The 25,736-nt window shown below is 40.5% G+C and overlaps 1 protein-coding gene across 10 annotated transcripts in view; it reads right to left on the bottom strand.

Annotated features, from left to right (window-relative positions):
• arhgap24 (Rho GTPase activating protein 24) overlaps positions 1-25,736 on the bottom strand; it is an 84,093-nt gene continuing 58,357 nt past the window's right edge. For 4 of the 10 annotated variants that reach the window (XM_082541537.1, XM_082541540.1, XM_082541538.1 and 1 more), the window contains 7 exons: positions 19,494-19,616; positions 11,854-12,061; positions 6,856-6,988; positions 5,381-5,454; positions 5,186-5,307; positions 3,897-5,064; positions 1-1,973 (listed from right to left, as the gene is read on the bottom strand). In XM_082541537.1, the coding sequence (XP_082397663.1) occupies positions 1,709-1,973; positions 3,897-5,064; positions 5,186-5,307; positions 5,381-5,454; positions 6,856-6,988; positions 11,854-12,061; positions 19,494-19,616 (2,093 nt within the window). In that variant the 3' untranslated portion in view covers positions 1-1,708. The other 6 variants (XM_082541542.1, XM_082541543.1, XM_082541545.1 and 3 more) reach the window with 6 other exon arrangements.

Here is a 25,736-nt window from a genome sequence, read left to right on the forward strand (position 1 = left end):
TTGCATTAAAATCCATCTTTATTCATATTAAGTCATTTTTAAAGTTCCTTTGTGTATCAAGTATTGTCATGAAAACATTCCACTATCCCCGTCCACTCCGTCTGGCCCTCCATCCATAATCCGCCCTTTTGTGTGGAATTCACAGAACGAGGTGACACTGTCAGCTTGGCTTAAGCCCATTATTTCCCGGTGAAGGCTGTGAAATGAGAAGCGCAGGCTCCCCTCTCCCTCCTTCACTTGTTCAGGCACTTTTTTCTTCTTCTTTTTGACTCCATATGCACATTCCAGATGTCCTGCAATGACCAGCAGCAGGTTTAAAAAGAAGCCGAGCACCAGGTCCGCGCACACGTGTACGCACCAACTCCTCTCTGACGCAGGTCCATTCCTGGTCTGATCTATCAGAGGTGTCCCGTTTTGTAATCATTCGCAAATCCACATCATGTGCAGACATTTGGTTTCGGGCTACATAAATACACTTCATCCATATACAGTCACTTTACAAATATTCAGTTAGTGTATGCCGACCCTCGTAGACTCATGCAACCATCATGCACATACCACTTATTACTGAATTTTGCTGCCAGGCTGATAATGTCATCAAATTAGAGGCTTTAAAATCCCAACTATTTCACAGTTATGACCCACAAACGTGTGCTGGCCTCGAAAAATCAGTAAATTGTATCTTTAAAAGCGGCATGCCATACAGTTTCTTATCTGAAATTCTGAATTCAAGACTTAAAAGATTTATGCCAATAACCCACTGTGCAACACCTTGAACTGTACTCTAACAAACTACAAATCATTCTTCAGTATCAACTCAATTCATGCCATATCCATCTGAATATCAGTAAACCACAATGCAAACTATCTAATCTAGTCACGTCTGCATTTATCTATACAATATTTACAGTACAGGCTCTTTTTCTTTTGGTCATGGGTAAATATAACAGCACAGAAGCACAGGCACACGCATCGACACATAGACCGACAGAACATCCAGTACCAACTTGCAGAGACTAAACAAACATTTAAGTGCAAAAGAAAAAGAAAAAAAAAAACTGATAGAAAATAGCACACGTTTATAGCTTTGCTTAAATATCACAAAAACAATGAAGTGTCAGTTTTACTTCTCTTTACAACATATGACATCTTTGACATGAGCAGATGCAGAAATATATTGAACACTAAGGTGTGTTTTGGTTAGATGGTAAAAATGAATAAAAAGGAGGAGTTCGGTGTGGTCTTTTCTGCATTTTCAGGTCCAAGGTTGGTGTTGGTATTGTTCTTTTTTTAAAATTTTTTTTAACATTTTGTCTTCCCTTCTATCTCGGAGCTAACATAAAATGGTAGTACCATATGTCCTCATAGGCTGTTGTGTACTGTCCCTTTGCTCCATTTCCCAGCCAGACAACTGAACAAACCCCAACCACTTCTGGGAGACTGGAGTGTGTCCATGAGCGTCTGTTTAAATAAGGCTATATACAGATAATGTCACTCTGGCATCACTCCAGGTGATGTTTACATTTATAAAGGCGGCTTACATCAGCCCTATATCTCCTATTTCTTAAATTAAAACGTGCCGTTACCCTTTGCAGTGTGTTTTCCCTCCTTCGATCAGCAGCCAAATCTTGTTTAGAGTCTCTCTAAAGTTCACGTCATTATAATAACCCAGTTCCTGTCTTGGCTGCCATCTTTTTTCAGCCTTCCTTCACTGTATCCAGATGGTGTTGTTTCGCTCTGGTCGGCGGGGATCGGTGGCTGCGGCGTTGCCAGTTGCGGTGAGGTCACTAAATGTGGAGAAAAACTGTTCCATCTCTTTCTGTAGCATCTGGTTTCGCCGCTCGGCGTCATCCTTGGCGCGCTCAGCGTTGCGCAGCTTGATCTCCGCCATGGTGTACTTCTTCCTCTCCTGGTCCAGCTCCTCGTGTAGGTTCACCATTTCAGTCTCCAGCTCCAAATTACGCTGCTCCAAACTGCAAATGAGGCATACACGGGATTAGGAAAAGATTAGCAGTGCCGTAGTGAACAGAGGATTTGCTCATCTCAGAGCACAAGGGCAGCTGCAGATCTTTTTAATTTTCTTAATGACCTAATGAATTACATGCAACCACAATCTCTGGGGCTGTGGAAGTCTTAGAGGCCCAAAAATAAAATAAAAAAGGCAAATGGCAAACTGATACAGCTCCATAGTTTTCCATGTTAATATAGCCAACTTTAAGATGAACTATAGCTCAAAGAAAAAAACCCCAAAATAATTCTTTGGCAAATTTCCTCTTCCTTGACGGCTGTATGGGGGCATTTTTCTCAAACTTGATGTTCAAACAGTCTGAAAGCTTAAATAAGTTACGGATTATTCAGGAAAGGGCTATTTTGAGTGACTTCTAGGTACCTTTTCGTCCTGTTCAGTGTTCAGGTTAGATTGGAGATATCAAACTTTCGCCTATGTGAAGTGCCACCAGTGAAACTCTTCTTTTTGTCAGTATAAAACAACTACACATTTAATGCCTGCTACATTGTTACATAAAAAAGAGGTGTAGTTTCAACCATATGTCTCAGTTTTGTTTTGCATTTGCAGCAGCAAATGAAAAACATCTGTCAGCTTGACTCGTAAGTAGAAAGAAATAATTGTATAAAACTACTTACTACTTTTTTCTTTTATTACTTTGGTACAGGATGAATGTAGCAAAAGCTGTAAAACTTAACAAAACACAATTTATGCCCACTTTGACATTTTCCAAAGCCATGCAGTGGGCTGAATTGGAGTCACTTGTCCCCCACTGGAACCCGAGCCTCATGCTTGACAACTTTACAAGCTTGTAGCTAAAGGAACAGAGTGAAAAAGACAGCTTCTGATTGGCTATTTGATCCTCACTGGAGAGTTTGCCCGTTTTGTTGCTTTCCCATTATACGACAAAGCCATGTGGTTGCCAAAGACTAAGGCAGCTGTTCAGACTTGTGTACACTCCTGCTCATTAATGGGAATGCCCATTAATAAGATTTTGATTGGTGGTTTCAGTTTTATTTCATCTGCAGCCATCAACTTAGATGATCTGCCAAAAGGCCACGGTGACCTTTGGATAGTAATGAGCCAACAAAGGGCAGCTGGTGAAGCTGGCAGGAGGTTACAAGGGCTAATGAGATAATGATGGAATCAGGTGAGGGGCATAAAAAAAGAAAAGATGTGGGCAGACACAGAGGAGGGTGCAGTCACTGCCAGTGAACTTGAACTCTGCGTTTTAATGAAGTGGTGAGATGTTGATTTATAGAGTGGATCCTGATGCTCTAGAAAAGTTTATTCACTGGCTTCTTGTGAAATGGAGGGAATGGTGGACGTAGTAAAAAAGGAAAGAAGACACAGAGCTGGGTGGAGGATGTTGTGTTTTATCACTCATGTACCGGTATGTTTCTGTCAACCTGACTAACGCATGAAGCCTGCTGCACTAAAAGAAAACAGTGGTCTCTTAGAGCCACCCATGCAAAACAACATTTTACAGCAGGTTTATAGTTGGGACACATTTTTTTCCTGTTCACTGCTGGCATAATACAGAACAAAGTAAGGCTTTGAAGAGCTGTAGCATCTGACTAACGTGTGTCAGCTTTTCATATCCACAGGAAGGAAAAATTCAAAATAGGGACTTGGTTTTTTTTAAGTGCTAGATTAAGAGAGGTAGCCTGCACCTAACCTCATTTTAAGATTTGAAATTTCCTTTTTTCTCTTTTGATGTGACTGATCTCTACTGGTCTAAACCTTTGAAGATGACAGTAAGGTACACAAGAAAACCTCACTGGTTTACATGCCTGATCACCTGAGAAAAAAGATGGATAGTTTGCAAAAAAGGCCAAAGTAAAGATTAAGCGCTTGTATTGATTCAAGCCCTTCACACATGGAGCCGTACCTTTTTATCCTGGCCTCATACTCGGCCTTCTGCTTGTGCATTTCCTGCTTAAGACTGGCCACTAGACTGTGCAGAGCGCTGTGGTTGCCGGGTCCGTTACCAACAGGAAAACCGTCGCTGTTATCACTGCTGCTCGTGCCCCGACTGCTCCTCCCAACCTCTCCACTTCCTTCTCTGTCGCCATTTCTGCCCTCTCCTCCTTCGCCAGACTGGGGATGCACGCAGTCTTGTGCTGGTCCATCCAAGTCTTCGTAGTGCCCTCCATAGAAGTCCTGCTCTGGGCAGGTGGTTGTGGAGGAGCGACAGGAAGTGGAGTTGTCAGGGAGGGAGATTTCACAGGAAGAAGTGGACCAGGTGGCACTGTCCACACTCTGCTTGTCCTCGCAGCTGGTATTCAGACACGTGTTGGCGATCTGGTTCTGCTGCTGCAGGTTGTGATGGTTTAGCTGCACGTTATCGTATGTGGACAGACGATTCTGATTGGTTGTCTGATCTCCGCCGTGGCAGTCACGAGCTTTGCTGTTCTCCCGTAACATTACACAGCCATTCGGCTGCCAGAGGCTGTTGCGGCTGTTCGGACTCCCTGTGACAGCGTCAGTCCCATGAATGCCCATGCGTACAACTCCAGTCCCATTCCCTGTAGCGCTGTTTCCACTCGTGACGCCGCTGGTGCCCATTTTTGTCCCCGAGCCTTTGAGTGTGCCACTGCGACGCACCGGTAAGCTGCCACCTCCACTCTGGCTCTTTTCCACAGTGGGATCTGAAGAGGGTGAGGAGCTGAAGGACCCATTGGTAACAATGCCACTGCCTTTACTAAAAGCTGGATTCTTTTTAACGGTCAGCGGTGGACTGCGGGTGACGTCGAAGCGTCCCATGACTCCATTGCGGGGACTTGCCGATCGTGGGGAGCCACTGTTGTCTGCGTGCTGACGGTGTGAAGGAGACTCGTTGGCTTCCCAAACACACTGCCGCACAACATGTGTGTTGTTGTTCTCAGCATTCTGAGACACTGTAGTGATGGCTGAGGTAGATGTAGTGGTTTGTCGCCGTGGCTGTTCAATATTGTTGTTGACGAGCTCGAGGGCAGTAGGGCTGTCTTCATCTCGGGGGAAAAGCACGTCGTGGTGACCAATCAAAACAGCCATGAGCTGCTGGACCAGAACAGTACCTAAAAAGAAACCGAACATCATCATCATCTTTCTTTTAAAACCAACATTCATCTTATTTAAGATTTAAAACTAAATATTAAGAAAGTAAGACACGTATACCTGACATTCTTCAACACTCACCTTCCATAATTGCTACTGGATCCTCAATTTTTGGCCTCAAGATATTTGGCCCAAAGACTGTGGCCAAGTTTTGGACACTCATTTTATTCACCCCTGAATATGACTGGACTTCATCAAGAAACCTAGGGAAATGGAAAATATCAGCTTCTCATGGTTCAACAATGTAAAACTGTATCCAAAGTTAATTATCAGTACCTGCAGATGTATTTTAGGAGGTTGTAGTTCACTGGAGGTAGACTTTCCACGAGCCTTCTCAATTCCTTCATACCCTGCAGATAATAAACAGTTTTAAAGTAACAGTAACTCAGCAAAATAATCATTCATAGAAACTTTTGCAACAGATTGTCTGTAAAGCCCGTGATTGATCACAGTGTGTATAATGAAACAATCACACCCAGGATCCAGTGGGAAATGAATCAGTGGAAAAGAGGGGGGTTTATGTAAATATATGCTCACTGGTCACTTCATTAGGTACACTTATTTAACAAACATCTGAACAATCAATTCTGTGGGAAGAAACTCGAAGCATTCAGGTGTTTAGATACTGTCAAGACTGTTTTGAGCTGACGGGAAAGCAACGGTAACTCAAATGACAACTTTTTACAAACGAGGAATGCAGACGAGCATCTCTGAATGCACAGTACAGTGAACGCTGAAGCAGATGGGCAACAGCAGCAGAAGTCACTGTGTGCCCCTCCTTAACTGAGAAAAGGAAACTGGGGCTACAATTTGCATGAACTCGCCAAAATTAGACAATAAGATATTGGAAAAATCTTGCCTAGTCTGCTGAATCTTGTTTTCTGCAGCAACTCTCACATGAAAAGGTCTGAATTTGGCAGGATGAAAGCATGGATCCATGCTGCCTTGTATCAGCTGTTCATGTTGCTGCTGGTAGTTTAATGGCATAGGGAATATTTTCTTGACACATTTTGTATCACCCTTAGAAAAACCCAAGTATTCCAGCTTTATATTTAATGAAAATCCTTTTTGCTCTCGATACAAAACTGTGACTAGAAAAAGCAAACCAGATATAAGAGGATTTATCATTATACCCATTTATAAACTATCTATATGGATGTGCCACTGAATCAGAAGTAGTCTCAGTTAGGTTACTGAGAATAAAGGATATGTGGAAACGCTCTGAGGCCTTTTCACATAAAAAAAAAAAAAAAAATAGTGAACTCTTTTCCATCCATCTCCTTTCAACTTCAAAGTCCCAGGAGGGTTAAAAAGTGAGGAAACTCATCCACACTTTACCATATGTCTTCTCATACCCATCTGTAGCATATACACACACACACACACAAAAACCACAAACTTAGGTTCAGGAATGCTGAAGAGGGGAAAGACACTGAGGGAGCAAAAGGCTAACCCCAGCCATGCTGCCGACCGTGCCTCATGGTGTGAGCGAAATCCTATTTAGATGTTAAAAGTCAAAACGGACTCAACAAAGTCATTGTGTGTGAAACACAGGGCTGAGCGTGGATGACTGGGCGGCAAAAGAGCAGATTAAAAGCCAAAGAATAAGACTTCTGTGAGGGCTTTTCAGTACCAACGTTTATTGTTATAAAGGTTGAAACTTTAAAAAAAAAAAAAAATCCGTATGTGTGCGAAAGCTAATTTGCCAGTAGATGTGGTTACAAAGAAAGCAATCATCGCATGTTTCTTACCATTTCATCATCTTTGCCCAGGAGCTTGGCGCAGGACAGGAACTCATCGTACTTCTGGAAGGGGATGACGGGCTCGGGCAGCTCTCTGAGATACAGTTTCAGCAGAGAAGCTACTGTGTGCACATCTGTGTTACTGTTGAGAGACAAGACACCGGTAAAAAGTTAGGGCCATCATTTATCCTGAACCGCATGGAGACAAACAGCAATCACCATGAGGCCAACTCCAACTTTAGGTTTCACACTGTTGGAGAAAAATGTCAAGCTGTAATAGTGTAGCTGTAGTGTATGCATACAACTGACATTACTGACCAACTACTGACTGCTAATGCAGGTGGTACCATCATTTTCCAGTTTTTATTTTCTCTGTTTCCAATCGGCACTTTCTGATTTATTTAATATGCCAGCACCAGCCTAAACGTCTGCCAAGAGGCCACTGCAGCCTCTGGAGCAGCTGGCGAGGCAGGCAGGAGGTCGCAAGGCAGGAGGTCACTAATGAGGGAATTCGCAAGATGAGGGACATCAAAATCAGACACAGGCAGGTACACGGGAGGCTGTAGTTTCTACCACAGCAAAGCACAAACAGGAGGGCAGAAATGTGTTACTGTGCAGAGGACGTGATGGACGCACTCGTCAGTGTGAATTTGAATTTCGGGAAGTGGTGAGATGTTGATTTATAGAGTCGATCCTGACAGTTTCATCAAGGTTTTATTTATGTTATTGGTTGGAGTGGCACAATGCTGTGAAAAAAGCGATCCATAGCTTGGCTCAGTATGTTTCATTACTCAAGTATGCTCTAGATGAAGGCTGCTGCATTAAACAATCAGTGCTTAGTCTCCTACAGCCACCTACACACAGCATAATATAACAGCAGGTGTATAATTGGGAAGTATGATTGTTCCTTTTTACTGTTGGCAAAATACTGAACAAAGAGATGCCTCGGAAAGTTTGTGTGGCTGGCTACCACATCCCTGCCAAAGGAAAGAAAAGCACGAAATAAGGGTTTTTTTTCTCCCAGTCCATTAATCCTGGACATCACTGAGCTGAATTTACCGTGAAGAGGGTGATTCTCACAGTTTACTGATCTTTATTGGTCTGAAATATTACCTGTGGAGATAACGGATATAAATGAGAGCTTGGCTGCCTTACAAGGCTTATCAAGTGGATAAGTAGTTAAGAAAATGGATGGACGGGCTTCAAGTGCTTTTGAAAAAGACCAGAGCAAACCAGTGATGGGACTAACGGCGTTACTTACGGCGTTACTTTTTTCAGTAACGAGTAATCTAACTAATTACTATTTCTATCGTTACAACGCCGTTACCGTTACTAACAAGAAAATGTGGTCCGTTACTATTTTTCAAAAAACAGATGGTTGAACCTGTGTCCAGTTTATATCAGTTGCACGGAAGCAGCTGTAAGTAATCTGGTCGCTACAGCTTTAAGCAACTGTGCACTCCCGCGGACGGCAATCGCTTTCTGGCAGACGAACACTTTTTGGCACAACACCTGAAGCTGCTAAGGGGGTAAAACAATCACATGAGTGCTGCTGTTTGACTGAGGAAGAGTAAAGTACCGTGGTCGTGGTAAGCCAATCACATGACAACAACAACAACAACAACAAGCAACAAGCAGCAACAAGGTGATATATACCAGTTTTTAAATTGTGTTAATAGGCCACGTAAAACCAGAGTCATGATAAACAATATATGCGTGTTTTTTCCTGAATACTTTCGTCACGTTGTCTAAGGACAGCGCTAGCAAGCACCCTCTGCTTATGAGCAAAAAAAAAAAAAAAAAAAAAAGGACAAAACCCCCCCCACCCCTTTCGTGTTGGTGGAAAAATGCACCATGTCGACCAATCAATAATGATATGGCACCAAGACATTTGGTTGTTTAGAAAGAGGGGGAAGTTTTAGGAGTGATGGCGAGAGAGAGAGCGAGAGAGAGAGCGAGTTTTGAGATGTGAGAGATTTGTGACGTTTAGCGTGTTTGGAGTGTGTAGTTAATGTGTTGTCTTGTGTAGTTAGTGTGTAGTGTTGTGGATAGTTTTGTGTTGTGTGTCAGAACAATGAGGCGACTGCTGTCTCCAGGTAAAAAACAGGAGGAGTGATACACCTGCTGCTGTCAGACCTGCAGGTATCAGGCTGTGATGTTCTCCTTTATAATGGACAGAAATTATTTTTTTGGAGTGGCACAAATAGTTTGTGCGGCATCTTATTGATGCAGAACAGCTGATTGTTCTGTAAATAGTTTGAAATGGTTATTTAAAAAAGGGTAAAAGGTAAATGACTGCAAACAACTTTGTTTGCAAAACCTGTGCATAGGATTTTAAATTGACAATTTATAGTTGCATTTAAAATTATGAAATATGATTCATTAAACATGTTTGTGGATGTTACAGTAAAAAAACTTTTCTACTTGGAATTTATGTTTTTTGTCTGATTTATGATCAATTGTGTTAATGCAGTATGTCAAAATGAAAACATAAGTGTAAATTCAGACACGTGAGGTTGTGCTGAAAAGAATGACACCAAACAAGGCAAAGTAAATAGTTTTTAAAGGTGAAATGTAAAGGTTTAATCAAAAGTAGTGAAAAATGGCCAATTATACCCTGGACCCCAGAGGGTTACATTTTTAAAAAAAAGTAACGCAATAGTTACTTTTCAAGTAATTAATTACTTTTAGACTGATATTTAACATTTTACAATAACAAACACAACCTGCAATTCCAACTTCCATATTTCTGTTGTTTTTATATATCCTCAAATGTTAGAGCACGCATTTGTCCATTTAGCAACATTGTTTTAACTTCCCAAAATCTGAGTTCAAGTCCACACATACTTTCAGTTGTACAAATAGGAAATAAGTTGATTATCTTGGATATTTGTACCTTGTGTTGTGAAACTGGTGTCTACAGCACTTTTTTTTTTCTGGTTAGAGCCCTTCCGAGATCTGTAGAACCGATCTACATTTAAATACAAAAATTTGGACAAAGTGGCGGTTCTTGTTTTGTTTTAGATACCCTGTGCAGCATACGTACTGAGGCTGCTGTTACTCTGGAACCAGATGGGGGCAGTTTACATTTACACAAGTTTAAGATACAGATTGCCATTAAGTTGGAGACAGTTTTGCTGTTGTACAATCAACTATTTTCAATACGCTAAATGGACGGCATTGGCTAACTTCCATCCATCCGTTCATGACTCCATCGGTTAACATGAAATGCTTTAAAATAAGCTCATATTATACCTCGTACTGTCACTTGGCTACTCTGCAAACACTTCTTTAGCAAACACATTTCTGATATTGTGACATCCCTACTTCTATGTTAAGTTTTCCTGCCCTACTTGGGATTTTTCAAGGGGCTCAAACCTTTAACTGGTGATTGTAAACTGGGAATGAATATTGCGACTGGTTGTCTGCCTCTCTGTGTTAACACTGTGCTGGATTGTCAATCTTGTCCAGGGCACACCCCTTTTTTCCCTGACAAAGTGGTGCTATCTCACAAACTAACATATCATGAAAGTTTCCATCCACCTATATGTCCTGTTAAGTGCTTATCCAATGCAGGATAATGGGAGGTTGGCACCTGTACCAGCTGTCACTGGGTGAGAGGCAGGGTTGAGTCGAAATCTTTTTTTCTGTGAGGCGGCAGTGCTAATGTCATCACCACTGTACTGCTCAGACTCTTATTTTTGTCTATTATTGCTCCGTAATGATGGTTAGGAGCAAACTGTTGCATTCTTGTTTTCATCATACTGGACAGAATAATTTGTCTTTGATTTAGATTTAGCAGAAATTTGGTGGAATTCAGTAAGCTCCAATCAAGATGATGACTTTGGTCTGATGGGACACAGAAAAACTCATTTGTGCACAAAAATGTTCCTCTGAGCAGACACGTCAATGAACTGAGCTGTGCCGCTTTCTGTGCTCTCCACACACCCACTCAGTCCAGAGGTCTAATTCAGCAACAGAAAATACCTGTTAAGGAGGTCAAGGGGCATATGGGTCCTTAAAACTTATTATATAATAAGGTAACTGCCTGCATTTGTTTATTATCTGTGTGGTTGTGCTCAAAAATGCAAAACCGGTTCAGTTTTGATTATTTGAAATCCGAATAATGTGTGGCAAAATGCAACACACAAATAACCAACAACAGAGTTGTGTTTTCTCTAATGTAATGAGGCGATATTCAAGCTGTTGTGTTCAGAGGGACAAAATGAAAACTGGCAAGTTAAACACCCATGTTTGATAACGATGACAGCTTCATCTCACAAGCTAACATTCCACCAGAATGACCTGAGACTGACCTCCAAGTGGTAACCATAAAACTGACAAATTGGACATTAGCCATGCAGAAGAAGACAGCCAAAGGAGGCCAAGTGCTAATATGAATTATGACAGAATTTGGGAGACCTGCAGAACTCCCACAGTAAAGATGGTTGAACAATGAGGCTGTGTTTTAAATATAAGACATGAAAAGAGCTGAGGAAATTTGTTCTGATACATCATCGTGTGCAAGAGACATCTCACCAGGTCAGGTATGAATATGGTGCCTGCAACAGATAGTGGACAGATAGTGTGCAAATATGAGGATGACCTCTCCCTGCATGGAGGGGAGTTATCATACATTTTAACTATCATGGATTTACCACATCGGTCTTTGTGATAGCGCTGTTCAAGCAGCTTGATACTTATTCAGGTACTTATCCTCAGTTTAATAAATCATAACAATAATGTTTTTGCCAAGCTTCAATTATCACATTGCTTAGACTTAAGATACATATTAAATATTCCTAAATTAAATAATTATGTCTTTCATAATTGATACAGGTTTCGAGCAGCTGTATCACTCAAGTTTCTCTAAGCAGATACAACTGAACCCTGTACTAACCCGCCCACTTTTTTTGCATTTCAACTCCCCGAGCCGAACGTATCAAGTCGACATTAAAACGCACTGAGGAAATCTAAACCAGCCTGTACGGGCACATTTCTGCTTACCAATCAAAAGAGGGCTTCTCTCCACAGTCAAAGGCATCCTGCAGCTCTTTGACCAGGTTGGCCTGTCCTGGCAGCCTGAAAAGGCCCTCTTCCTGAAGACCCCTCTGCCGAATGAAATCCACGCACTGCTCTACCAGCATAGGGGCGAGCTTGTTCCCAAACCGGCGTTCATACCGCACGGTCTCTTCCAGCTTCTGACCAAAGATCCCTGAAACAGACACACACAAAAAGTTTGCTAAGGTGATAAATGTCAACTCTTCAGTTCAGTTCCTTTTTATTTCAAACATGTACATTCACAATCATTACAAAATATCATTCCATTTTTTTGTTTGAAAAGGAGTAGGCAGAAGTATACACTTATACTCTATTTATGCTGTTTACATTTTGTTATGCAGCCAAGCTTATAATTTAATACAGTGTGTAGGGCTGCTCAATTAATCGAATTTTAATCACGATTACGATCTGGGCTTTCAACGATCATTAAAAATGACTGAGCCGATTATTAGCCCCTCCCTCATTTATCCGCGACACCTTAAAGGCCGGTCCGTGAAAATATTGTCGGGCATAAACCGGTCCGTGGCGCAAAAAAGGTTGGAGACCGCTGATTAAGAGGACCCGAGGGAAGCTCGGAAAGCTAAGCAGAAGTTATTTGGAGAGTGACTGCCGTTGGTTGAAAAGAGAGTTAAAAAAAAAAAAAACTTCAGTGGTGTTGCACACTATTTTATATTATTTTTTTAAAGTCATTGTTAACCCTTTAAAGCCGGTCAGAGCAGTAAGCTCCGTTTTGCGTAACTATTTTTAAATCCCTGTAGAACCTGAACCGTGTAAGCTAGCGCAATAATTTGTTTTGCATATGAAACCGGAGGAGTTGTACTTACATCTTATGCCATCAGCTTGTCCTCGGTCACGGTTTCGTTCCACATATAGCTTTGCAAAAATTGCATAAAAAGCGCTTGCAGGAACAAAAACATAATATTCCAGAAACACGCTTTGCCGATCCTATCAGCTGTTCGTAACACTTCCCACAGTGAAATGATGCACATGCTGTTTTCTTTGCAAATTTGCATCATAGGATTGTTTTTTGTTTTTCCTGCAGTATATAAAAATTGCTGTATCTCCAAAATAAAACTATGAAGACACTCAAAATAAATTTCCTGTTGTTGTAAACTATTTTTTGCAACTTTATTGTATTTAAAGTTTTGAGGGATAAACCTCTTAAATTTCTCCAAGTAGAAATATATGTAAACAAAACAAAAGCGATTTTCAATTTTTTTTGTAGTTTATTGCACTTTTTTGCAATTTATGTAATTACTATGGACTTAATGCATACATATTATTAAAATATGGGCTATAACAGTTGTATTGATGTATAGCAACTTGAAATGCTCCCACAAATGGCACTACAGCATGTAAAAAAATAATATAAGCTCTGGTGGACTTGGTTCTATAGTAGGTCTTAAAGGGTTAAATAAATATCGTCAAATAATCGTGATCTCAATTTCAGTGAAAATAATCGTGATTATCATTTTTGCCATAATCGAGCAGCCCTAACAGTGTGTACAAGATATTTATTCATATATATATATATATATATATATATATATATATATATATATATATATATATATATATATATATATTTTTATCTAGAGAAATCAATGCTGTTTAATATGTTGAACTCCCTGACATTTCTCAAAGAATTGCAGAGGCCATTAGCATACCATCTACAGCTCAAGTAACATCAAAGAGAGCAGTTAATTCAATTGAAAGGAATTTATGATAAGGTTTTCCTGACAATCCAAGCAAATAAAATGTAAAATATTCTCTCTTGCACACACACACACACACACACACACACGCACGCACGCACGCACACGCACACACACGCACGCACACACACACACACACACTTAGTCTGATGATCAAATCTCTAACTTCCTGAGCACCTCTCGCCTTTTGTCCGAGGCAGACGCTGTAGAAAAAAAACCAGCCGTCTCATGTGGATGCAACACAAGAGGGGATTAAAGCTGCCTTCCTGAGAGATTTGGATCTGCATACTTTTCCAGTCTCCAGATACAGAGAGAGGCTACTCACACACATACACACACGTGGTACAACATGGTACAATCAGACGCCGGAAACAGATTCAGCCTACCAGCATCCTCCTTAACACAGCAAGAAACGGCTTCAAATAGCCAGGGTCTGAAATAGACACTAAAAAACTAGAAGCTTAAGATTTTCAACAGGTGTATTGAGACTTTTCCCACAAACTGCTGCAAAGGCTTCAAAACATTTCTCATTAGAAGCGAATGTGATTACTCACCCCTCTTAAAAATGACGCAACTTTTAAGTTTCCAGAAAAAAGGCCTATTAATAAATTTGTGATAAGAAAACATACCAGAGGTGCAAATTTTCAAGTGCGTGCACACAAGCATTTTCCCAAAACCAGCCCTAATCTTTGCAGAAATGACAGAGAACAAAACAAAAGCAGTGGAATAGACTGGATGCATCAGTTTGACAGCGGGTCGGCCAAACTGTTCTCATTTCCATCTCTCAGAAAGCTGTCTTTGCTTGATGAGAAGAAGCTCCTCAGAAGTCTGGAGTCGCTCTGGGATTTTGCCACTTCGATCTTCACAGCAACCCCAATATGACAAAACAGTGAAATATCTGAAGCTGTGGGTCCACTTTTCCAAATATTAGACAGACCAGAGTAAAATACAGAAGAGCTCAGCTTCACTTTAGTAAAGAATGATTAATATCCGCGTGTATCGAAAAGAGAAGAAAGGGAAAAAAAATGAGTGAAAATGAGGTCATTCCTCCAGACGTTCTGGTCATGAGTCTAGGAATGTTTTCCTGGGTCACATGTAAATGTGTGTGTGTGTGTGTGTGTGTGTGTGTGTGTGTGTGTGTGTGTGTGTGTGTGTGTGTGTGTGTTTGTACCAGCTTATGCAGAGTGTGAGCAAGTGTTATATGAATATTTGGCGCTCCCAATAGTGCTGGATACAGGACAAACCACAAGACCAAAGCGTGCACATGAGTGACATCTCTGCAAAAAATCTTAGTATCTGCCAGTTGCACAGAATCTCTCTCTCTCACTCACACACACAAGTATAAAAGTGATTTTAGTTCATGGACAACATACAACCTGTTTTATCAAATACAAACCAATAAGACATTTCATGATAATCCACATAAAAAACCTCGAATTGCTTCTCTGACCTTTAGTGTAAAGGTAAAACATGCAAACGTGTAAAACATTTGCATTTAATGAACTGCCAATTTACAAAACTGACGAGGCCGGTCTGGATTGTCGTTAAGGAAATAAAGTTTAGATTCAACAATACGCCTCCAGACAGAAACATGCTGATGCAGCTCTGTTTGTTTTACCATCGCTCGGTGTGCCGTGGCAGGACTTGGGTAATGCTTTCGTTATTAAGATGGTTTAAAACGTAACGATGATTCAGAGATTTGGTATGGATGAAATTAACAGTTAGGACAACTACTCTCGGAGTGTGATCTGTATTTATGATTAGAAGAATGAACATAATTTAAAATTTGCCACTTAATTAGACACAATATGGTTAAAAACATTTGTTCCCTCCTACTGATAGTCTATAAATACTACTTAAAGCTCAGAAGCATAATATAAAGGCAAATGATGGCTGATCTCACATCCCGACTGACATTTAAAAACAAACTTTCTCCAGCTTTTATGGAGTTGAGATCAAAGGAAGTTTAGAAGAGGACACTGCAATCCAAAGCCAGAAGACAGATAAATGTACTTAACTGTGTGCTGCTTATCTGTGGGGTCACATTTAAAAGCAATTTTTTTTACTGTAAGTTATGACAGTTTTGGAAGCCACATTGAAGCTGAAAGTGCACAAGTGCGCAGGAGGTGAGGAGCTGAATTAATAGATGAAAATTGTTATGACCACCACTATTACTGAAAGTCAGTGCGGCACAGGGATCAGACAAAACTGGACAGAAATGGCACAGCAGTCTGGAATAGCTGACATTTACCACAGGGAACATGGCTTGGAAATGAGGCATTTTGAAAATATTAAAAGAAGCTCTTTTCAAATTCAAACACTTCCCCAAACTACGAAAAGACAACTGACATTTACCATGACACAGATCTCCAAAGATCCAGACGGAAAAGCCGCAGCTGCACATCTCACACTCTTTCCTGCTTAAGTGTTTGTTGCGGTTAATGCCACATCGCAGCGAGTGGCATCACAGCATGACGGTAAAGGTTTCAAGGGGGGCTCATTCATTCTGGCAGCCGCCTTCCTGTCACTTACTGAACAGAGTTTCACCACACTTCAGGATCACTCGTCAGCCAATCCGTGCTCAGCTAGCTTCTGCTGCTACTGCAAAATGTGAAAAGCTGGAATATGTGTGTGTGGTGTGTGCGCGCATGTGTCTGGGCTCTGTATATGTGTGCATGACAGAGACAAAGACAGCCTGGCTCTGGTCCAGCATGGAGCCACCTTTCGTGTGGTATCTTTGACGAATGGCTCATCCTTTTGAAGAGCAGTCAGCTGCAATAGACATCAAGCTGCCTGCACTGAAAACAGAGGGGCCAGCTCTGCCTCCTCTATTCATTTTGTTACTGAGAGCTGCCTGAACTGGCTGTCCAGTTACAAATGCTGCACTTGTGCCCTGTTCTTACACAAAGTAGGCCGGTGTCTGCCAAGGCGGTGGATAACGAAACCACGGCGGCGCAGCGGGAGGCTCGGTAATCAGCACGCTAATTCCAAAGTCAGGAACAACTTCATGAGAACAATTACAGCATCATGCACTTGAGCGATGACTCACAGCTTATTTTATGATTAGATTTCAGCTCACTTGACACATGTAACCGCTATAGAATGCATTTGTGTTCCTTTATTACATGACATGACCAGGCTGGGTAGAAATGAAAAACAAAAATGCTATGTGGAGATTCAAGAAGCACAGACTTGGATTTGATACTTCAAAAGACACTGAAAACATTATTATGTCAAGTAATGGCCAAGTACTGTGATAATGCCACCCGGAACACATGCCATGATGCCACAAGGGGAAAAAAAGGTTTTAAATGCCAGCACACTCTTATTTTATACTCAGTGGACTTTACCAGCTCTTTGTGCCATAGACTGCTGCTTGAAACATCCACATTACACAGTTGCTGCAGATTTGTCCCGTTCCACCACATGCCAGAGGTGATGGATTTAAGATCTGCTGACTGTGGAGGCTATTTCGTTACAGTGAACTCACTCCGAGTTCAAGAAGCCACTTTGAGATTATTTGAGCTTTGTAAAATAGCATGTCTTTCTAATGGAAGCTTCCATCAGTAGGGTACACAGTGATGATGAAGGGATGGACATGGTGTCCAAGTGTCCCAGAAAATACCCGACACCATTGCATCACCACCAGCAGCCTGATCATTTGATACAAGTAATCTATGCTTTCATGCTGTTTACACCAAATTCTGCATGTTGCAGAAATCAAGACTCATCTGATGAGGAAATGCTTTATTGTTTTTTTAAATCTTCTGTTTTCCTATTTTAAAGAGTAGGTGTTTCCTGTTCTCAGCTGGAAGGAGTGGCAGTCAGTGTGGTCTTTTGCTGCTACAGTTCATGTGCTTCAAGTTCAATGTGTTGTCCATTTAGAAATGCTCTTTTGCATCACTGTTCAGCAGACTGGTCGTTCTCCTCTGACCTCTAGAACAAACATGACACTTCCTGCCAGAGAACTGTCGCTCACTTGAGGTTTACTCTTTTTCTCTGTAAACCATAAGGACGGTTGTGTTGGACAACAACCATGGCCAGAGATGGGCGCGTTACTGCAATCTGATTACTTTTTTCAAGTAACGAGTAAAGTAAGGGATTACTATTGCAAAAACGGTAATTAGATTACCGTTACTTTCCCGTAGGAACGCTGCGTTACTGCGTTACTAAAACCGTGATTTTTTGCGAGAATGTCTCATGACAGTGACGTAAGCGAGTGCGCCGTTAGTGACAACAGCTGTGTGCAGATCAACAATGGACCACATATCGATTGTGGGAGAGAGTATGAGCGTGCAGCGTTTAAAGCGTGGAAGTACTGACCTTACTTTGAGTTTGATTCCGTAAAAAGTGACAAAAACATTAGCGTCCATCGTGCGTGGGAAGAAAACTTCTTTTTACAGCGAAAAAAATCCCTAAACTTCCAAGCAAGCACCGAGAGCGCAACGACATAATGGGAAACTCACAGAGAAACTCGTGGATTCTTCAACTGACCGCGGCACACCTGCACCAGGGTAAACTTCCGCCTACCCCCAGTCCTGCTTTACGGTGAAAATAGAGCAACAGGACCGCTAGTCTTTGACTTTATTTATTTTCTGCTGTGTTTTACTTGCATCTATTTGATGCAAGTAAAACAGAGTGAGTGTAAACACTAAAAATATTTTATTTTATGTGCTGGAATGTGCAGAAAATAGGTTTAAATCTTAAACTAATTTATTCAAGTCAGAGAATGTTGCATATAATTACATTTTTTTGCTTGATGCATAAAGTTAAAAGATTAAAACTGATAAAACAAGTTAAAAAAAAAGAGACTTTTCCATTTGATTACATTTTGTATGATGGATTATGCAGAAAAAGTAGAATTGGGCTGAAAGATCTATCGCTTTATCACCTCTTCAGGTTGTAAATCGTGTTTTTAAAAAGTAACTAAGTAACTAATTAATTACTTTTGAAAATAAGTAATCAGTAAAGTAACGGGATTACTTTTTGGGGGAAGTAATCAGTAATTAGTTACTGATTACTTTTTTCAAGTAACTTGACCAACACTGACCATGGCACATTCAACGTCGCTTAAATCACCTTTCGTCCCCCTTCTACAGCTGTGTTTGAACTTCTGCAGGTTGTCTTGCTGATGTCTACACATTCAAACAGTTAAAAACAGAATAATTCAAATAAATGTTACCACTAATACGCTGTGTGTTCAGATGTACATATCTTGGACATGCAGAAGAGCATATCCAAAATATGCAACTAGTAGTTATTTTAATTACTTTGCTTTCCTATGAACTTGAAGTAGTCTGGTATTGTCTTCTGCGGTATCAACAATTCATTTTTACCCAGAGAATCTGGGGTAGTTTCAGTTTTTCAGACCATTCTCTGTAAACCCTAGAGACAACTATGTGGGAAAATCCCAGTAAATCAATGGTTTCTGAAATACTGAGACCAGTCTGTCTGGCATTAATAACCATTCCACTTTCAAAGTCACTTAAATCTCTTTTCTCCTCCATTCTGATCTTCAGTGCGAGATTCAGCAGGTCATCTCAACTATATCTACATTGTATAAATATATTCATCTGTGTTTTTGCATCACAATCGTTTGTTACTTCTGATATAATTCAAATGACAATAAAGCAGGTAAACTTTGAATGCACGTTCCACAGGTATGCACATTGTATAAATATATTCATATATTAAGACTTTTACTTGTCCAAAATGGGTTTTGCTGACCAAACACAGAGTGAGTTTATACGTTCAGGTAGGGGCTAGAGCACAATGCTGTGAAGAGAAGATGTGGGCTGGATTTACTGGAGACAAAACATCTTCAACGTCTTCGTTTCACAACTGTTGGAAACCAAAATAGTATGTACTAACCTCCACCAAAAGGCGCCCAGATGACTCTTCGGATTGTCTTCACCCAGTCTTCCATGTCATTCTGGGTGCTGGCCATAAGAAGGTAGGTCTCATGGTTGGCTGTCATCCGCTCTCTTTCTCCACCTGTATAAATAAATGGGAGGAAAAATTTAAATGATGCAAGATCCAAAACTGCACGCTCTCCAGCAAGAACTAAAATAACATGAATCGAGAATAACGTTTTTCAGCACGACAAGAAATCACCAGCTGGCTGCAAAACACATTTCTGAAAGGACAGAGACTAATGACAAGATAAGACCTTCTGGTAACCAAGGTTGCCATTAAATGTCTTTGTTTGACATAAATTACTTGAACTCCATTTCACAACTATACGTCTTCTGAAACACGCGCACCACACAGTCAAAGGCAAATGCTTGTCTCTCAGCATGTTCCATTAGAGGCAGGCTCTGTATCTTGATTTAACCTGTGGATAATGGCCACAAGCACTCTCCTGTCATGTCATACCAGACAGACTGAAGTGGAGACTGTACCCGTTTCACATAACCAATCTGGCTGCAGTGATCACTATGACAACAGAGCCTTTACATCAGCTTCATCGAGATAAACAAAACAACTTGCTGCATTTCACAGGGATGCAGCGGGCCTGCTGCAGAAGAGACGAGCTCTTAAGAAGACAAATGAGGCGTCAGACTAGCAGTTTAATTATTTATGACTCTGACCACCAGGGATCCTGCCACAGTGATCGCATCAGATGGATGAAATCTGCATGTTGCATATGAAAACTATTAATAGACTAGAACACAACATGACAGGTCAGCAGGGGGGGGGGCGGCAAGGTTTACTCCTAATGAAGTGATACAAAGAAAGAGATAAAAAGAGATGCCTAAACTGTTTGCTGGCTCACACAGAGAGTCATGCATGTGTTTAATGTGAATGTTGCATAAATAGTGCTTTCAACACCTGAGCTGTCAGTTTGGTGCAATAGTTAAAAATGCAAGGCTAGTATCGCGTTACGAAGTGTGTAAATTTAAAAGCGCCTTCTGTTACCTGTAGGCTTCTCAAAATCCCATGACTAACAGCACAGACATCACAGCATGTGTCAGCATGTATCAATTTAGTGGGGTGGGGTTCTCTGTGTCCTGAAGAATAGGTAAAAAAAGGACATTTGTCTTCCTAGCTAAGGACAATACATTTGCTGTACTTTTGCATGACCTCAAGGTTACGGGTACATTACCAGCACTCCCCAACTGTGCTAATCAGTTTGATACAGTTGAAATAAGCAGAGTAGAGGTTCCTGGCACAACTTCATCACTTCCAATTTGCATGGAGAAGAGGAAAAAAATTGGAAGAGGCCCAAACTCCAGGAACACTTGAAACGTATGTGTTTTGGCTGGTAGACTTCACCAAGTTGCTACAATTTTGACCTTTTTATACAGTAAAGATTACACAAAAATCTAACTAAAATACCCAGCAATGTTTTACAAGCAAAAAATACAATACAGCAAATACATTTGGCCAAATTTGACAGTATTCAGACTTTGAAGACACCTCAATCATTAAGTTAAATTAAATTTACCTCATCATTAACAGTCAAGGATGACAATTAAGGTTACATGTTCCATAAAACACAAACTAATCCAATAGGGGGCTACCTTTAGTTAGCAACTATTAGATTCTATATAAAAATCATAAAAGTAGTTATGTTTGAAGCCACTCTTTAAACCATTTTATTAATAAAATAAAAGATCTGGCGGGTTGCTAATGTTCATATGGTTCCTAAATATCATTACAGCAGTACGTGTAGCTGTTTAACCTATTGATAATCAATCTAAGCATCCGTTAATCACCGTTAGAGTAAAAGTTCCTGATCAATGCTTGCAAAGGTTTGCAATTCGGCTCTCACATTAAAGTCGTTTAAGTTTTGATCCATTTTTCGATCGGTATCCAGAAACTAAGAGTCATTCTCACAGTAGTCTAATGCGCTCTCTCGCTTTCCTAATCCAGTGATTAGTCACGACCCGCTATTGATCGTTCGCAGAGTTCCCATTAATTAATTACACTTTGCGCGAAGCGGATACGATTCATTAACCTTGCCACGCCCACATATTTACCTTTGAAGACACTTGACGTTTGTGTTTATGCGTGCAGAAAACTTATTCGGTCGTTCCAGTAAATGTTTGAACGTGGCCATTCACGAGGAAAACAAAAACAAAGCGGCAGCTTTAGCTCACCTCCCAACCGCACAAATCACAACCGCAGCGTCATTTTACCTTCCCTCGACCTGCGACACGCAGTCGGTCAGTCATTCAGTGAGGCTGTTTGTCAACGAAAACAGAACCAAAACGGTGACTAACCGGTAACCGAGGCGCTCACTCGTGCTCGCACATGGGAGTGTTTCTTTGGCCACCGGCGTAAAAGCTCCGTCGCTCCAAAACACTTCTCGCTTGCGAGACCGCGCCTCCGCTTTTAATCCAGCACGGAGTCCTCCGTGTAGCAAACTCGAGAAAGCGGGGGATAAATATTAGCTTTAATTCAAAGAGCGGGTGAGAGCGCCACATCGATGGGTTTGAGTGTGCCTACTGTTTCCGACACACCGTGTGAGACTGTGGCGACCAGGGCCGTGCAAAGCCGTTTCGGGTTCCAGGGCGAATGATTTACTCCTTATGGTCCAACTTCCCCTGTTGTCAGTACTGAACTCACTTGTTCCTGCTGAAGGCATAGGTCATTCCAAATGGCTCACTACAATTTCAATTCATTTTTAACGTCATATATCCAATGTTACATTCTCCATTTACATTTATTTCACGTGTCACATTCAACATAGTAACTTAACGCTCACCAAATGTTTTCTGTATATGCCGTGGAATCTTGTCACCGTGTAAATATGAAATGAAGAAGTTGAAAAAGTGGCAGAGGCTAGTTTGTATAATATTAGATGTAAAGCAGACATAAGCAACCAATTAAACAACAACACAAATACAATGTATTTTATTTTTGCAACTATGAGGTAACATATCAAAGTTGAAGGATTGTTAATAAATTATGCTATAAAATCAAACATTTTTAGAAATAAATGCACATTATTCAAATTTTTGTTGCAGTTGACTATCAGTGTTACATTTTGACATTAATATGATATAATTTAAAATGTAAAGCAGACCTAAGCAGCAAATTGAAGAACATTGTAAATGGAATGCATTTTATTTGTGTAATTATGTGGTGACATATCAAGGTCAAAGCATTGTTAATATATTATACCCTCAAATATAACACTAAAGAAACAAATGGGATATTTTGTAACTGTGTAACAGCCTTACATTCGTTTTTACTCTTGTATCACAGTCACCTCAAACACCTTGAGACGACTGTTGTGAATTGGTAGTGTATAAATAAAATTGAATTGAATTGATTTGAATGATATCATTTTAAACTTAAAGCAGACAATACAGATGCGAATACTGCAGCCATTCCCCAACTCTCTGTGAATGGTTCTCATGGCCATTGATCAATGGGCTTTGATCAGTGGTTGGTGATCAATAGTTATGACAATTTGCATATTAATGATCAAGGAACTCACCTCAAAGCCCAGTGTTCATTCAGCGGGCTAGTTTCAGTCACTGTGCAAATGTACTGTTTGGGGAAACCTGCAGTCAGCTGAGACTGAACAAGTCACTTGGATGAGTGACGAAACATTTCTCCCAGTGAAAACGCTACATCCAGATGAACAGAAGACCTGTATGATTGAGCATGCATCAAGACGACTTACTGTGCAGAGTTATTTGTGAAACACTAAGCCACAGTGCCTACAGATGCATTCTTTCTAATGGCCTGCAGGGGGCAATGGATCCAAAAACAAGTAGGATTATATAAAGGCGAATAAGAAAATCACCCAACTGGTAATGAGCTGATGAAGTTTTGATCTGAATCGCTAGTTTTAGCGTTTAGCATCAGGTACATTTTGTAAATTTAGTTCACTATGGAGTAAAATCAATACTAAAGAAGTGACTACTGTATGAGCAGGCACTTCAACCCCTTGCTTGTGATACCTAAGATGACTAGACATCCAGTCTATGAGTGTAGTTCACTGATGTATTTCTTTTATAAGCTGCCTATAATGCATACTAGTTAACAATTAAATCTTCTTAATTTTAGTCTTTTCATGTGGTACACGACCTTTGAACAAGGCAAAGAAAAAAAAAGTTGGGTTTTTTTGCCTTGTATTACAAGCTGATTTGATTCGTATAACTTTACACTGCATATTTCAAAAAGAGAACCCAATCTTAAGAAACTAAAATGAATCCATATATGCACATTAAAGCACAAATGATGAATCGGTTTACTATGCAGCAGCAGGTCCAGTGTAACAGCAATAATTAATTAGGCTGTAGCATCAAGGAAATGACGCATGCGTAACGCTTTATACAAACTGCCTCAACAAGGTCAACCTGACATATTTCTCAACCTGAGCATGTGATTATTCTTAACCACTGCTTTGAGTCATTACCCACAGTTACACCAATCACTCCCACTGGCCAGAAAGGTTTCTGACTCAGAGGCATCTCCACCCTGCCAGCATTGTTTGCGTTAATTGTCATGCAAAGTAACTGCAATTCCCTGGTGTCCCTTTGAGTTCCTCTGTCCACATTTAAAATCAATCAGCCTTCCATTACTTGCATGGACAGACAGAGCATTTCCTCTCGGAAACAACAGTTGTGAAGCCGTTAAACAAGCGTGCAACAGGATTAAACAGCATACCATGGGCATTACAGCACACTGCTCTTCCTCCTGTCATTTCCTGTTGATGATCCGCTTTCTTCCATAGCGGCCTAAGTTGGCCTCAGTTTATAAGGTTGGGTGAGATGTCACACTCACTTAGCACATGGAGAATATAAACTATTTAGGGCTCAAGTGGTAAGTGTTTGGAGAATCTTACTATTTAGAAGCACAGAGCATTCAGATAATCCCATCGTCTCCCAGCATGCAAAGGTCAATCACTGATTTATGCCCTAAAACTATTCTTATCTACTTTCAGTGGCATGGAAATGGTGGTAAATAATTAATAATATTAACTTCAGAAAGAAATTAACATTTAGCTCACAAATCATGAGCCACCGGTTAAATTCTGACTATAATAAATTAAGATAATTTTTGACTGATTCTTTTACGGACAAAGTATTTCTCTCATACAATTCTTGGGCTGATACTATGTTAAAAAAACAGAAACACTTTTATGACTTTATAAATGAGATCAACCTCAGTAGGTGTTCATATGCAGAGACGGTCTTCATGTATAACACGACTTTACCTGAAGAGACAACCGTGGCAGCTTTCACAATTTGCCTGATTTGCCATGCTTTGGCAAACTGCTCCAAAGTTTTACAAAAAAAAAGAAAAAAGAAAGAAAACCTCAGCTTTCAGACCTTTACTTCAGAAGCAGCTTCCATTCAGTGAGACATAGACATTAAGATTCCCTGTTCACACTGAGACTTCATAGAAGAAACGTTAAGGAGAAGGGAAAACACCATATTTTTCATGTTTTAGCAGTAACTCTACTGGTGATATTCTCTGCAGTGGAGCACGTACCAAAAGTTAGTTTAGGCTTTCATCTGCTACTTCAAGATCAGCATTACCAGACAGAGGATTAATACAATCAACCCCAAAACCTGATACAGCAACAAACACAGGAAAGACACAGCTAAACTGAACTGCATGCAGCTGCAAGGAGAATTGGCAACCAGACAGCTTTGCAATAAACTCCTTTTCTTTTGAGAACAGCGTTCTGTGAACAGATGAGGCAAATGTTCAACTTTCTGACAGAATGTGAAACACTGTGTTTAAATAAGTATGGTATTGCACACACACCAAAACCTCAAATATAAAGCCTGGTGGAGCAAGTTTTGTCTTCATGTTCAACATCTTGACCTATAATACTGGTGAGAATATATGCAGACTGTATACATGTGCCCTCTGTGAGGACAATGGTAAAGCTTCAGACTACTTTAAACATTCAGTTTCAGATGCTTTTTTTCCTCCTCTAGGATCTGTATAATGTCACAGAGATGGGATAATAACACAGTCAGCTCCAGCACACAACTCTGGTAGGGAGCGCTGCAGCTCCTTTAAACTTCACACACTGTTCTGCAATAACATAGACAACTTTCAGTGGATTTTCAGTTCAGTCAGACTGTTCGTCCATATGAGTTGGACAAAAAAAATCCAAACGGATCACAAACTTTTCTTGCA

This window comes from Aulonocara stuartgranti (assembly GCF_965226115.1).
Source record: "Aulonocara stuartgranti genome assembly, chromosome: 7".
NCBI classification, from domain to species: domain Eukaryota; kingdom Metazoa; phylum Chordata; class Actinopteri; order Cichliformes; family Cichlidae; genus Aulonocara; species Aulonocara stuartgranti.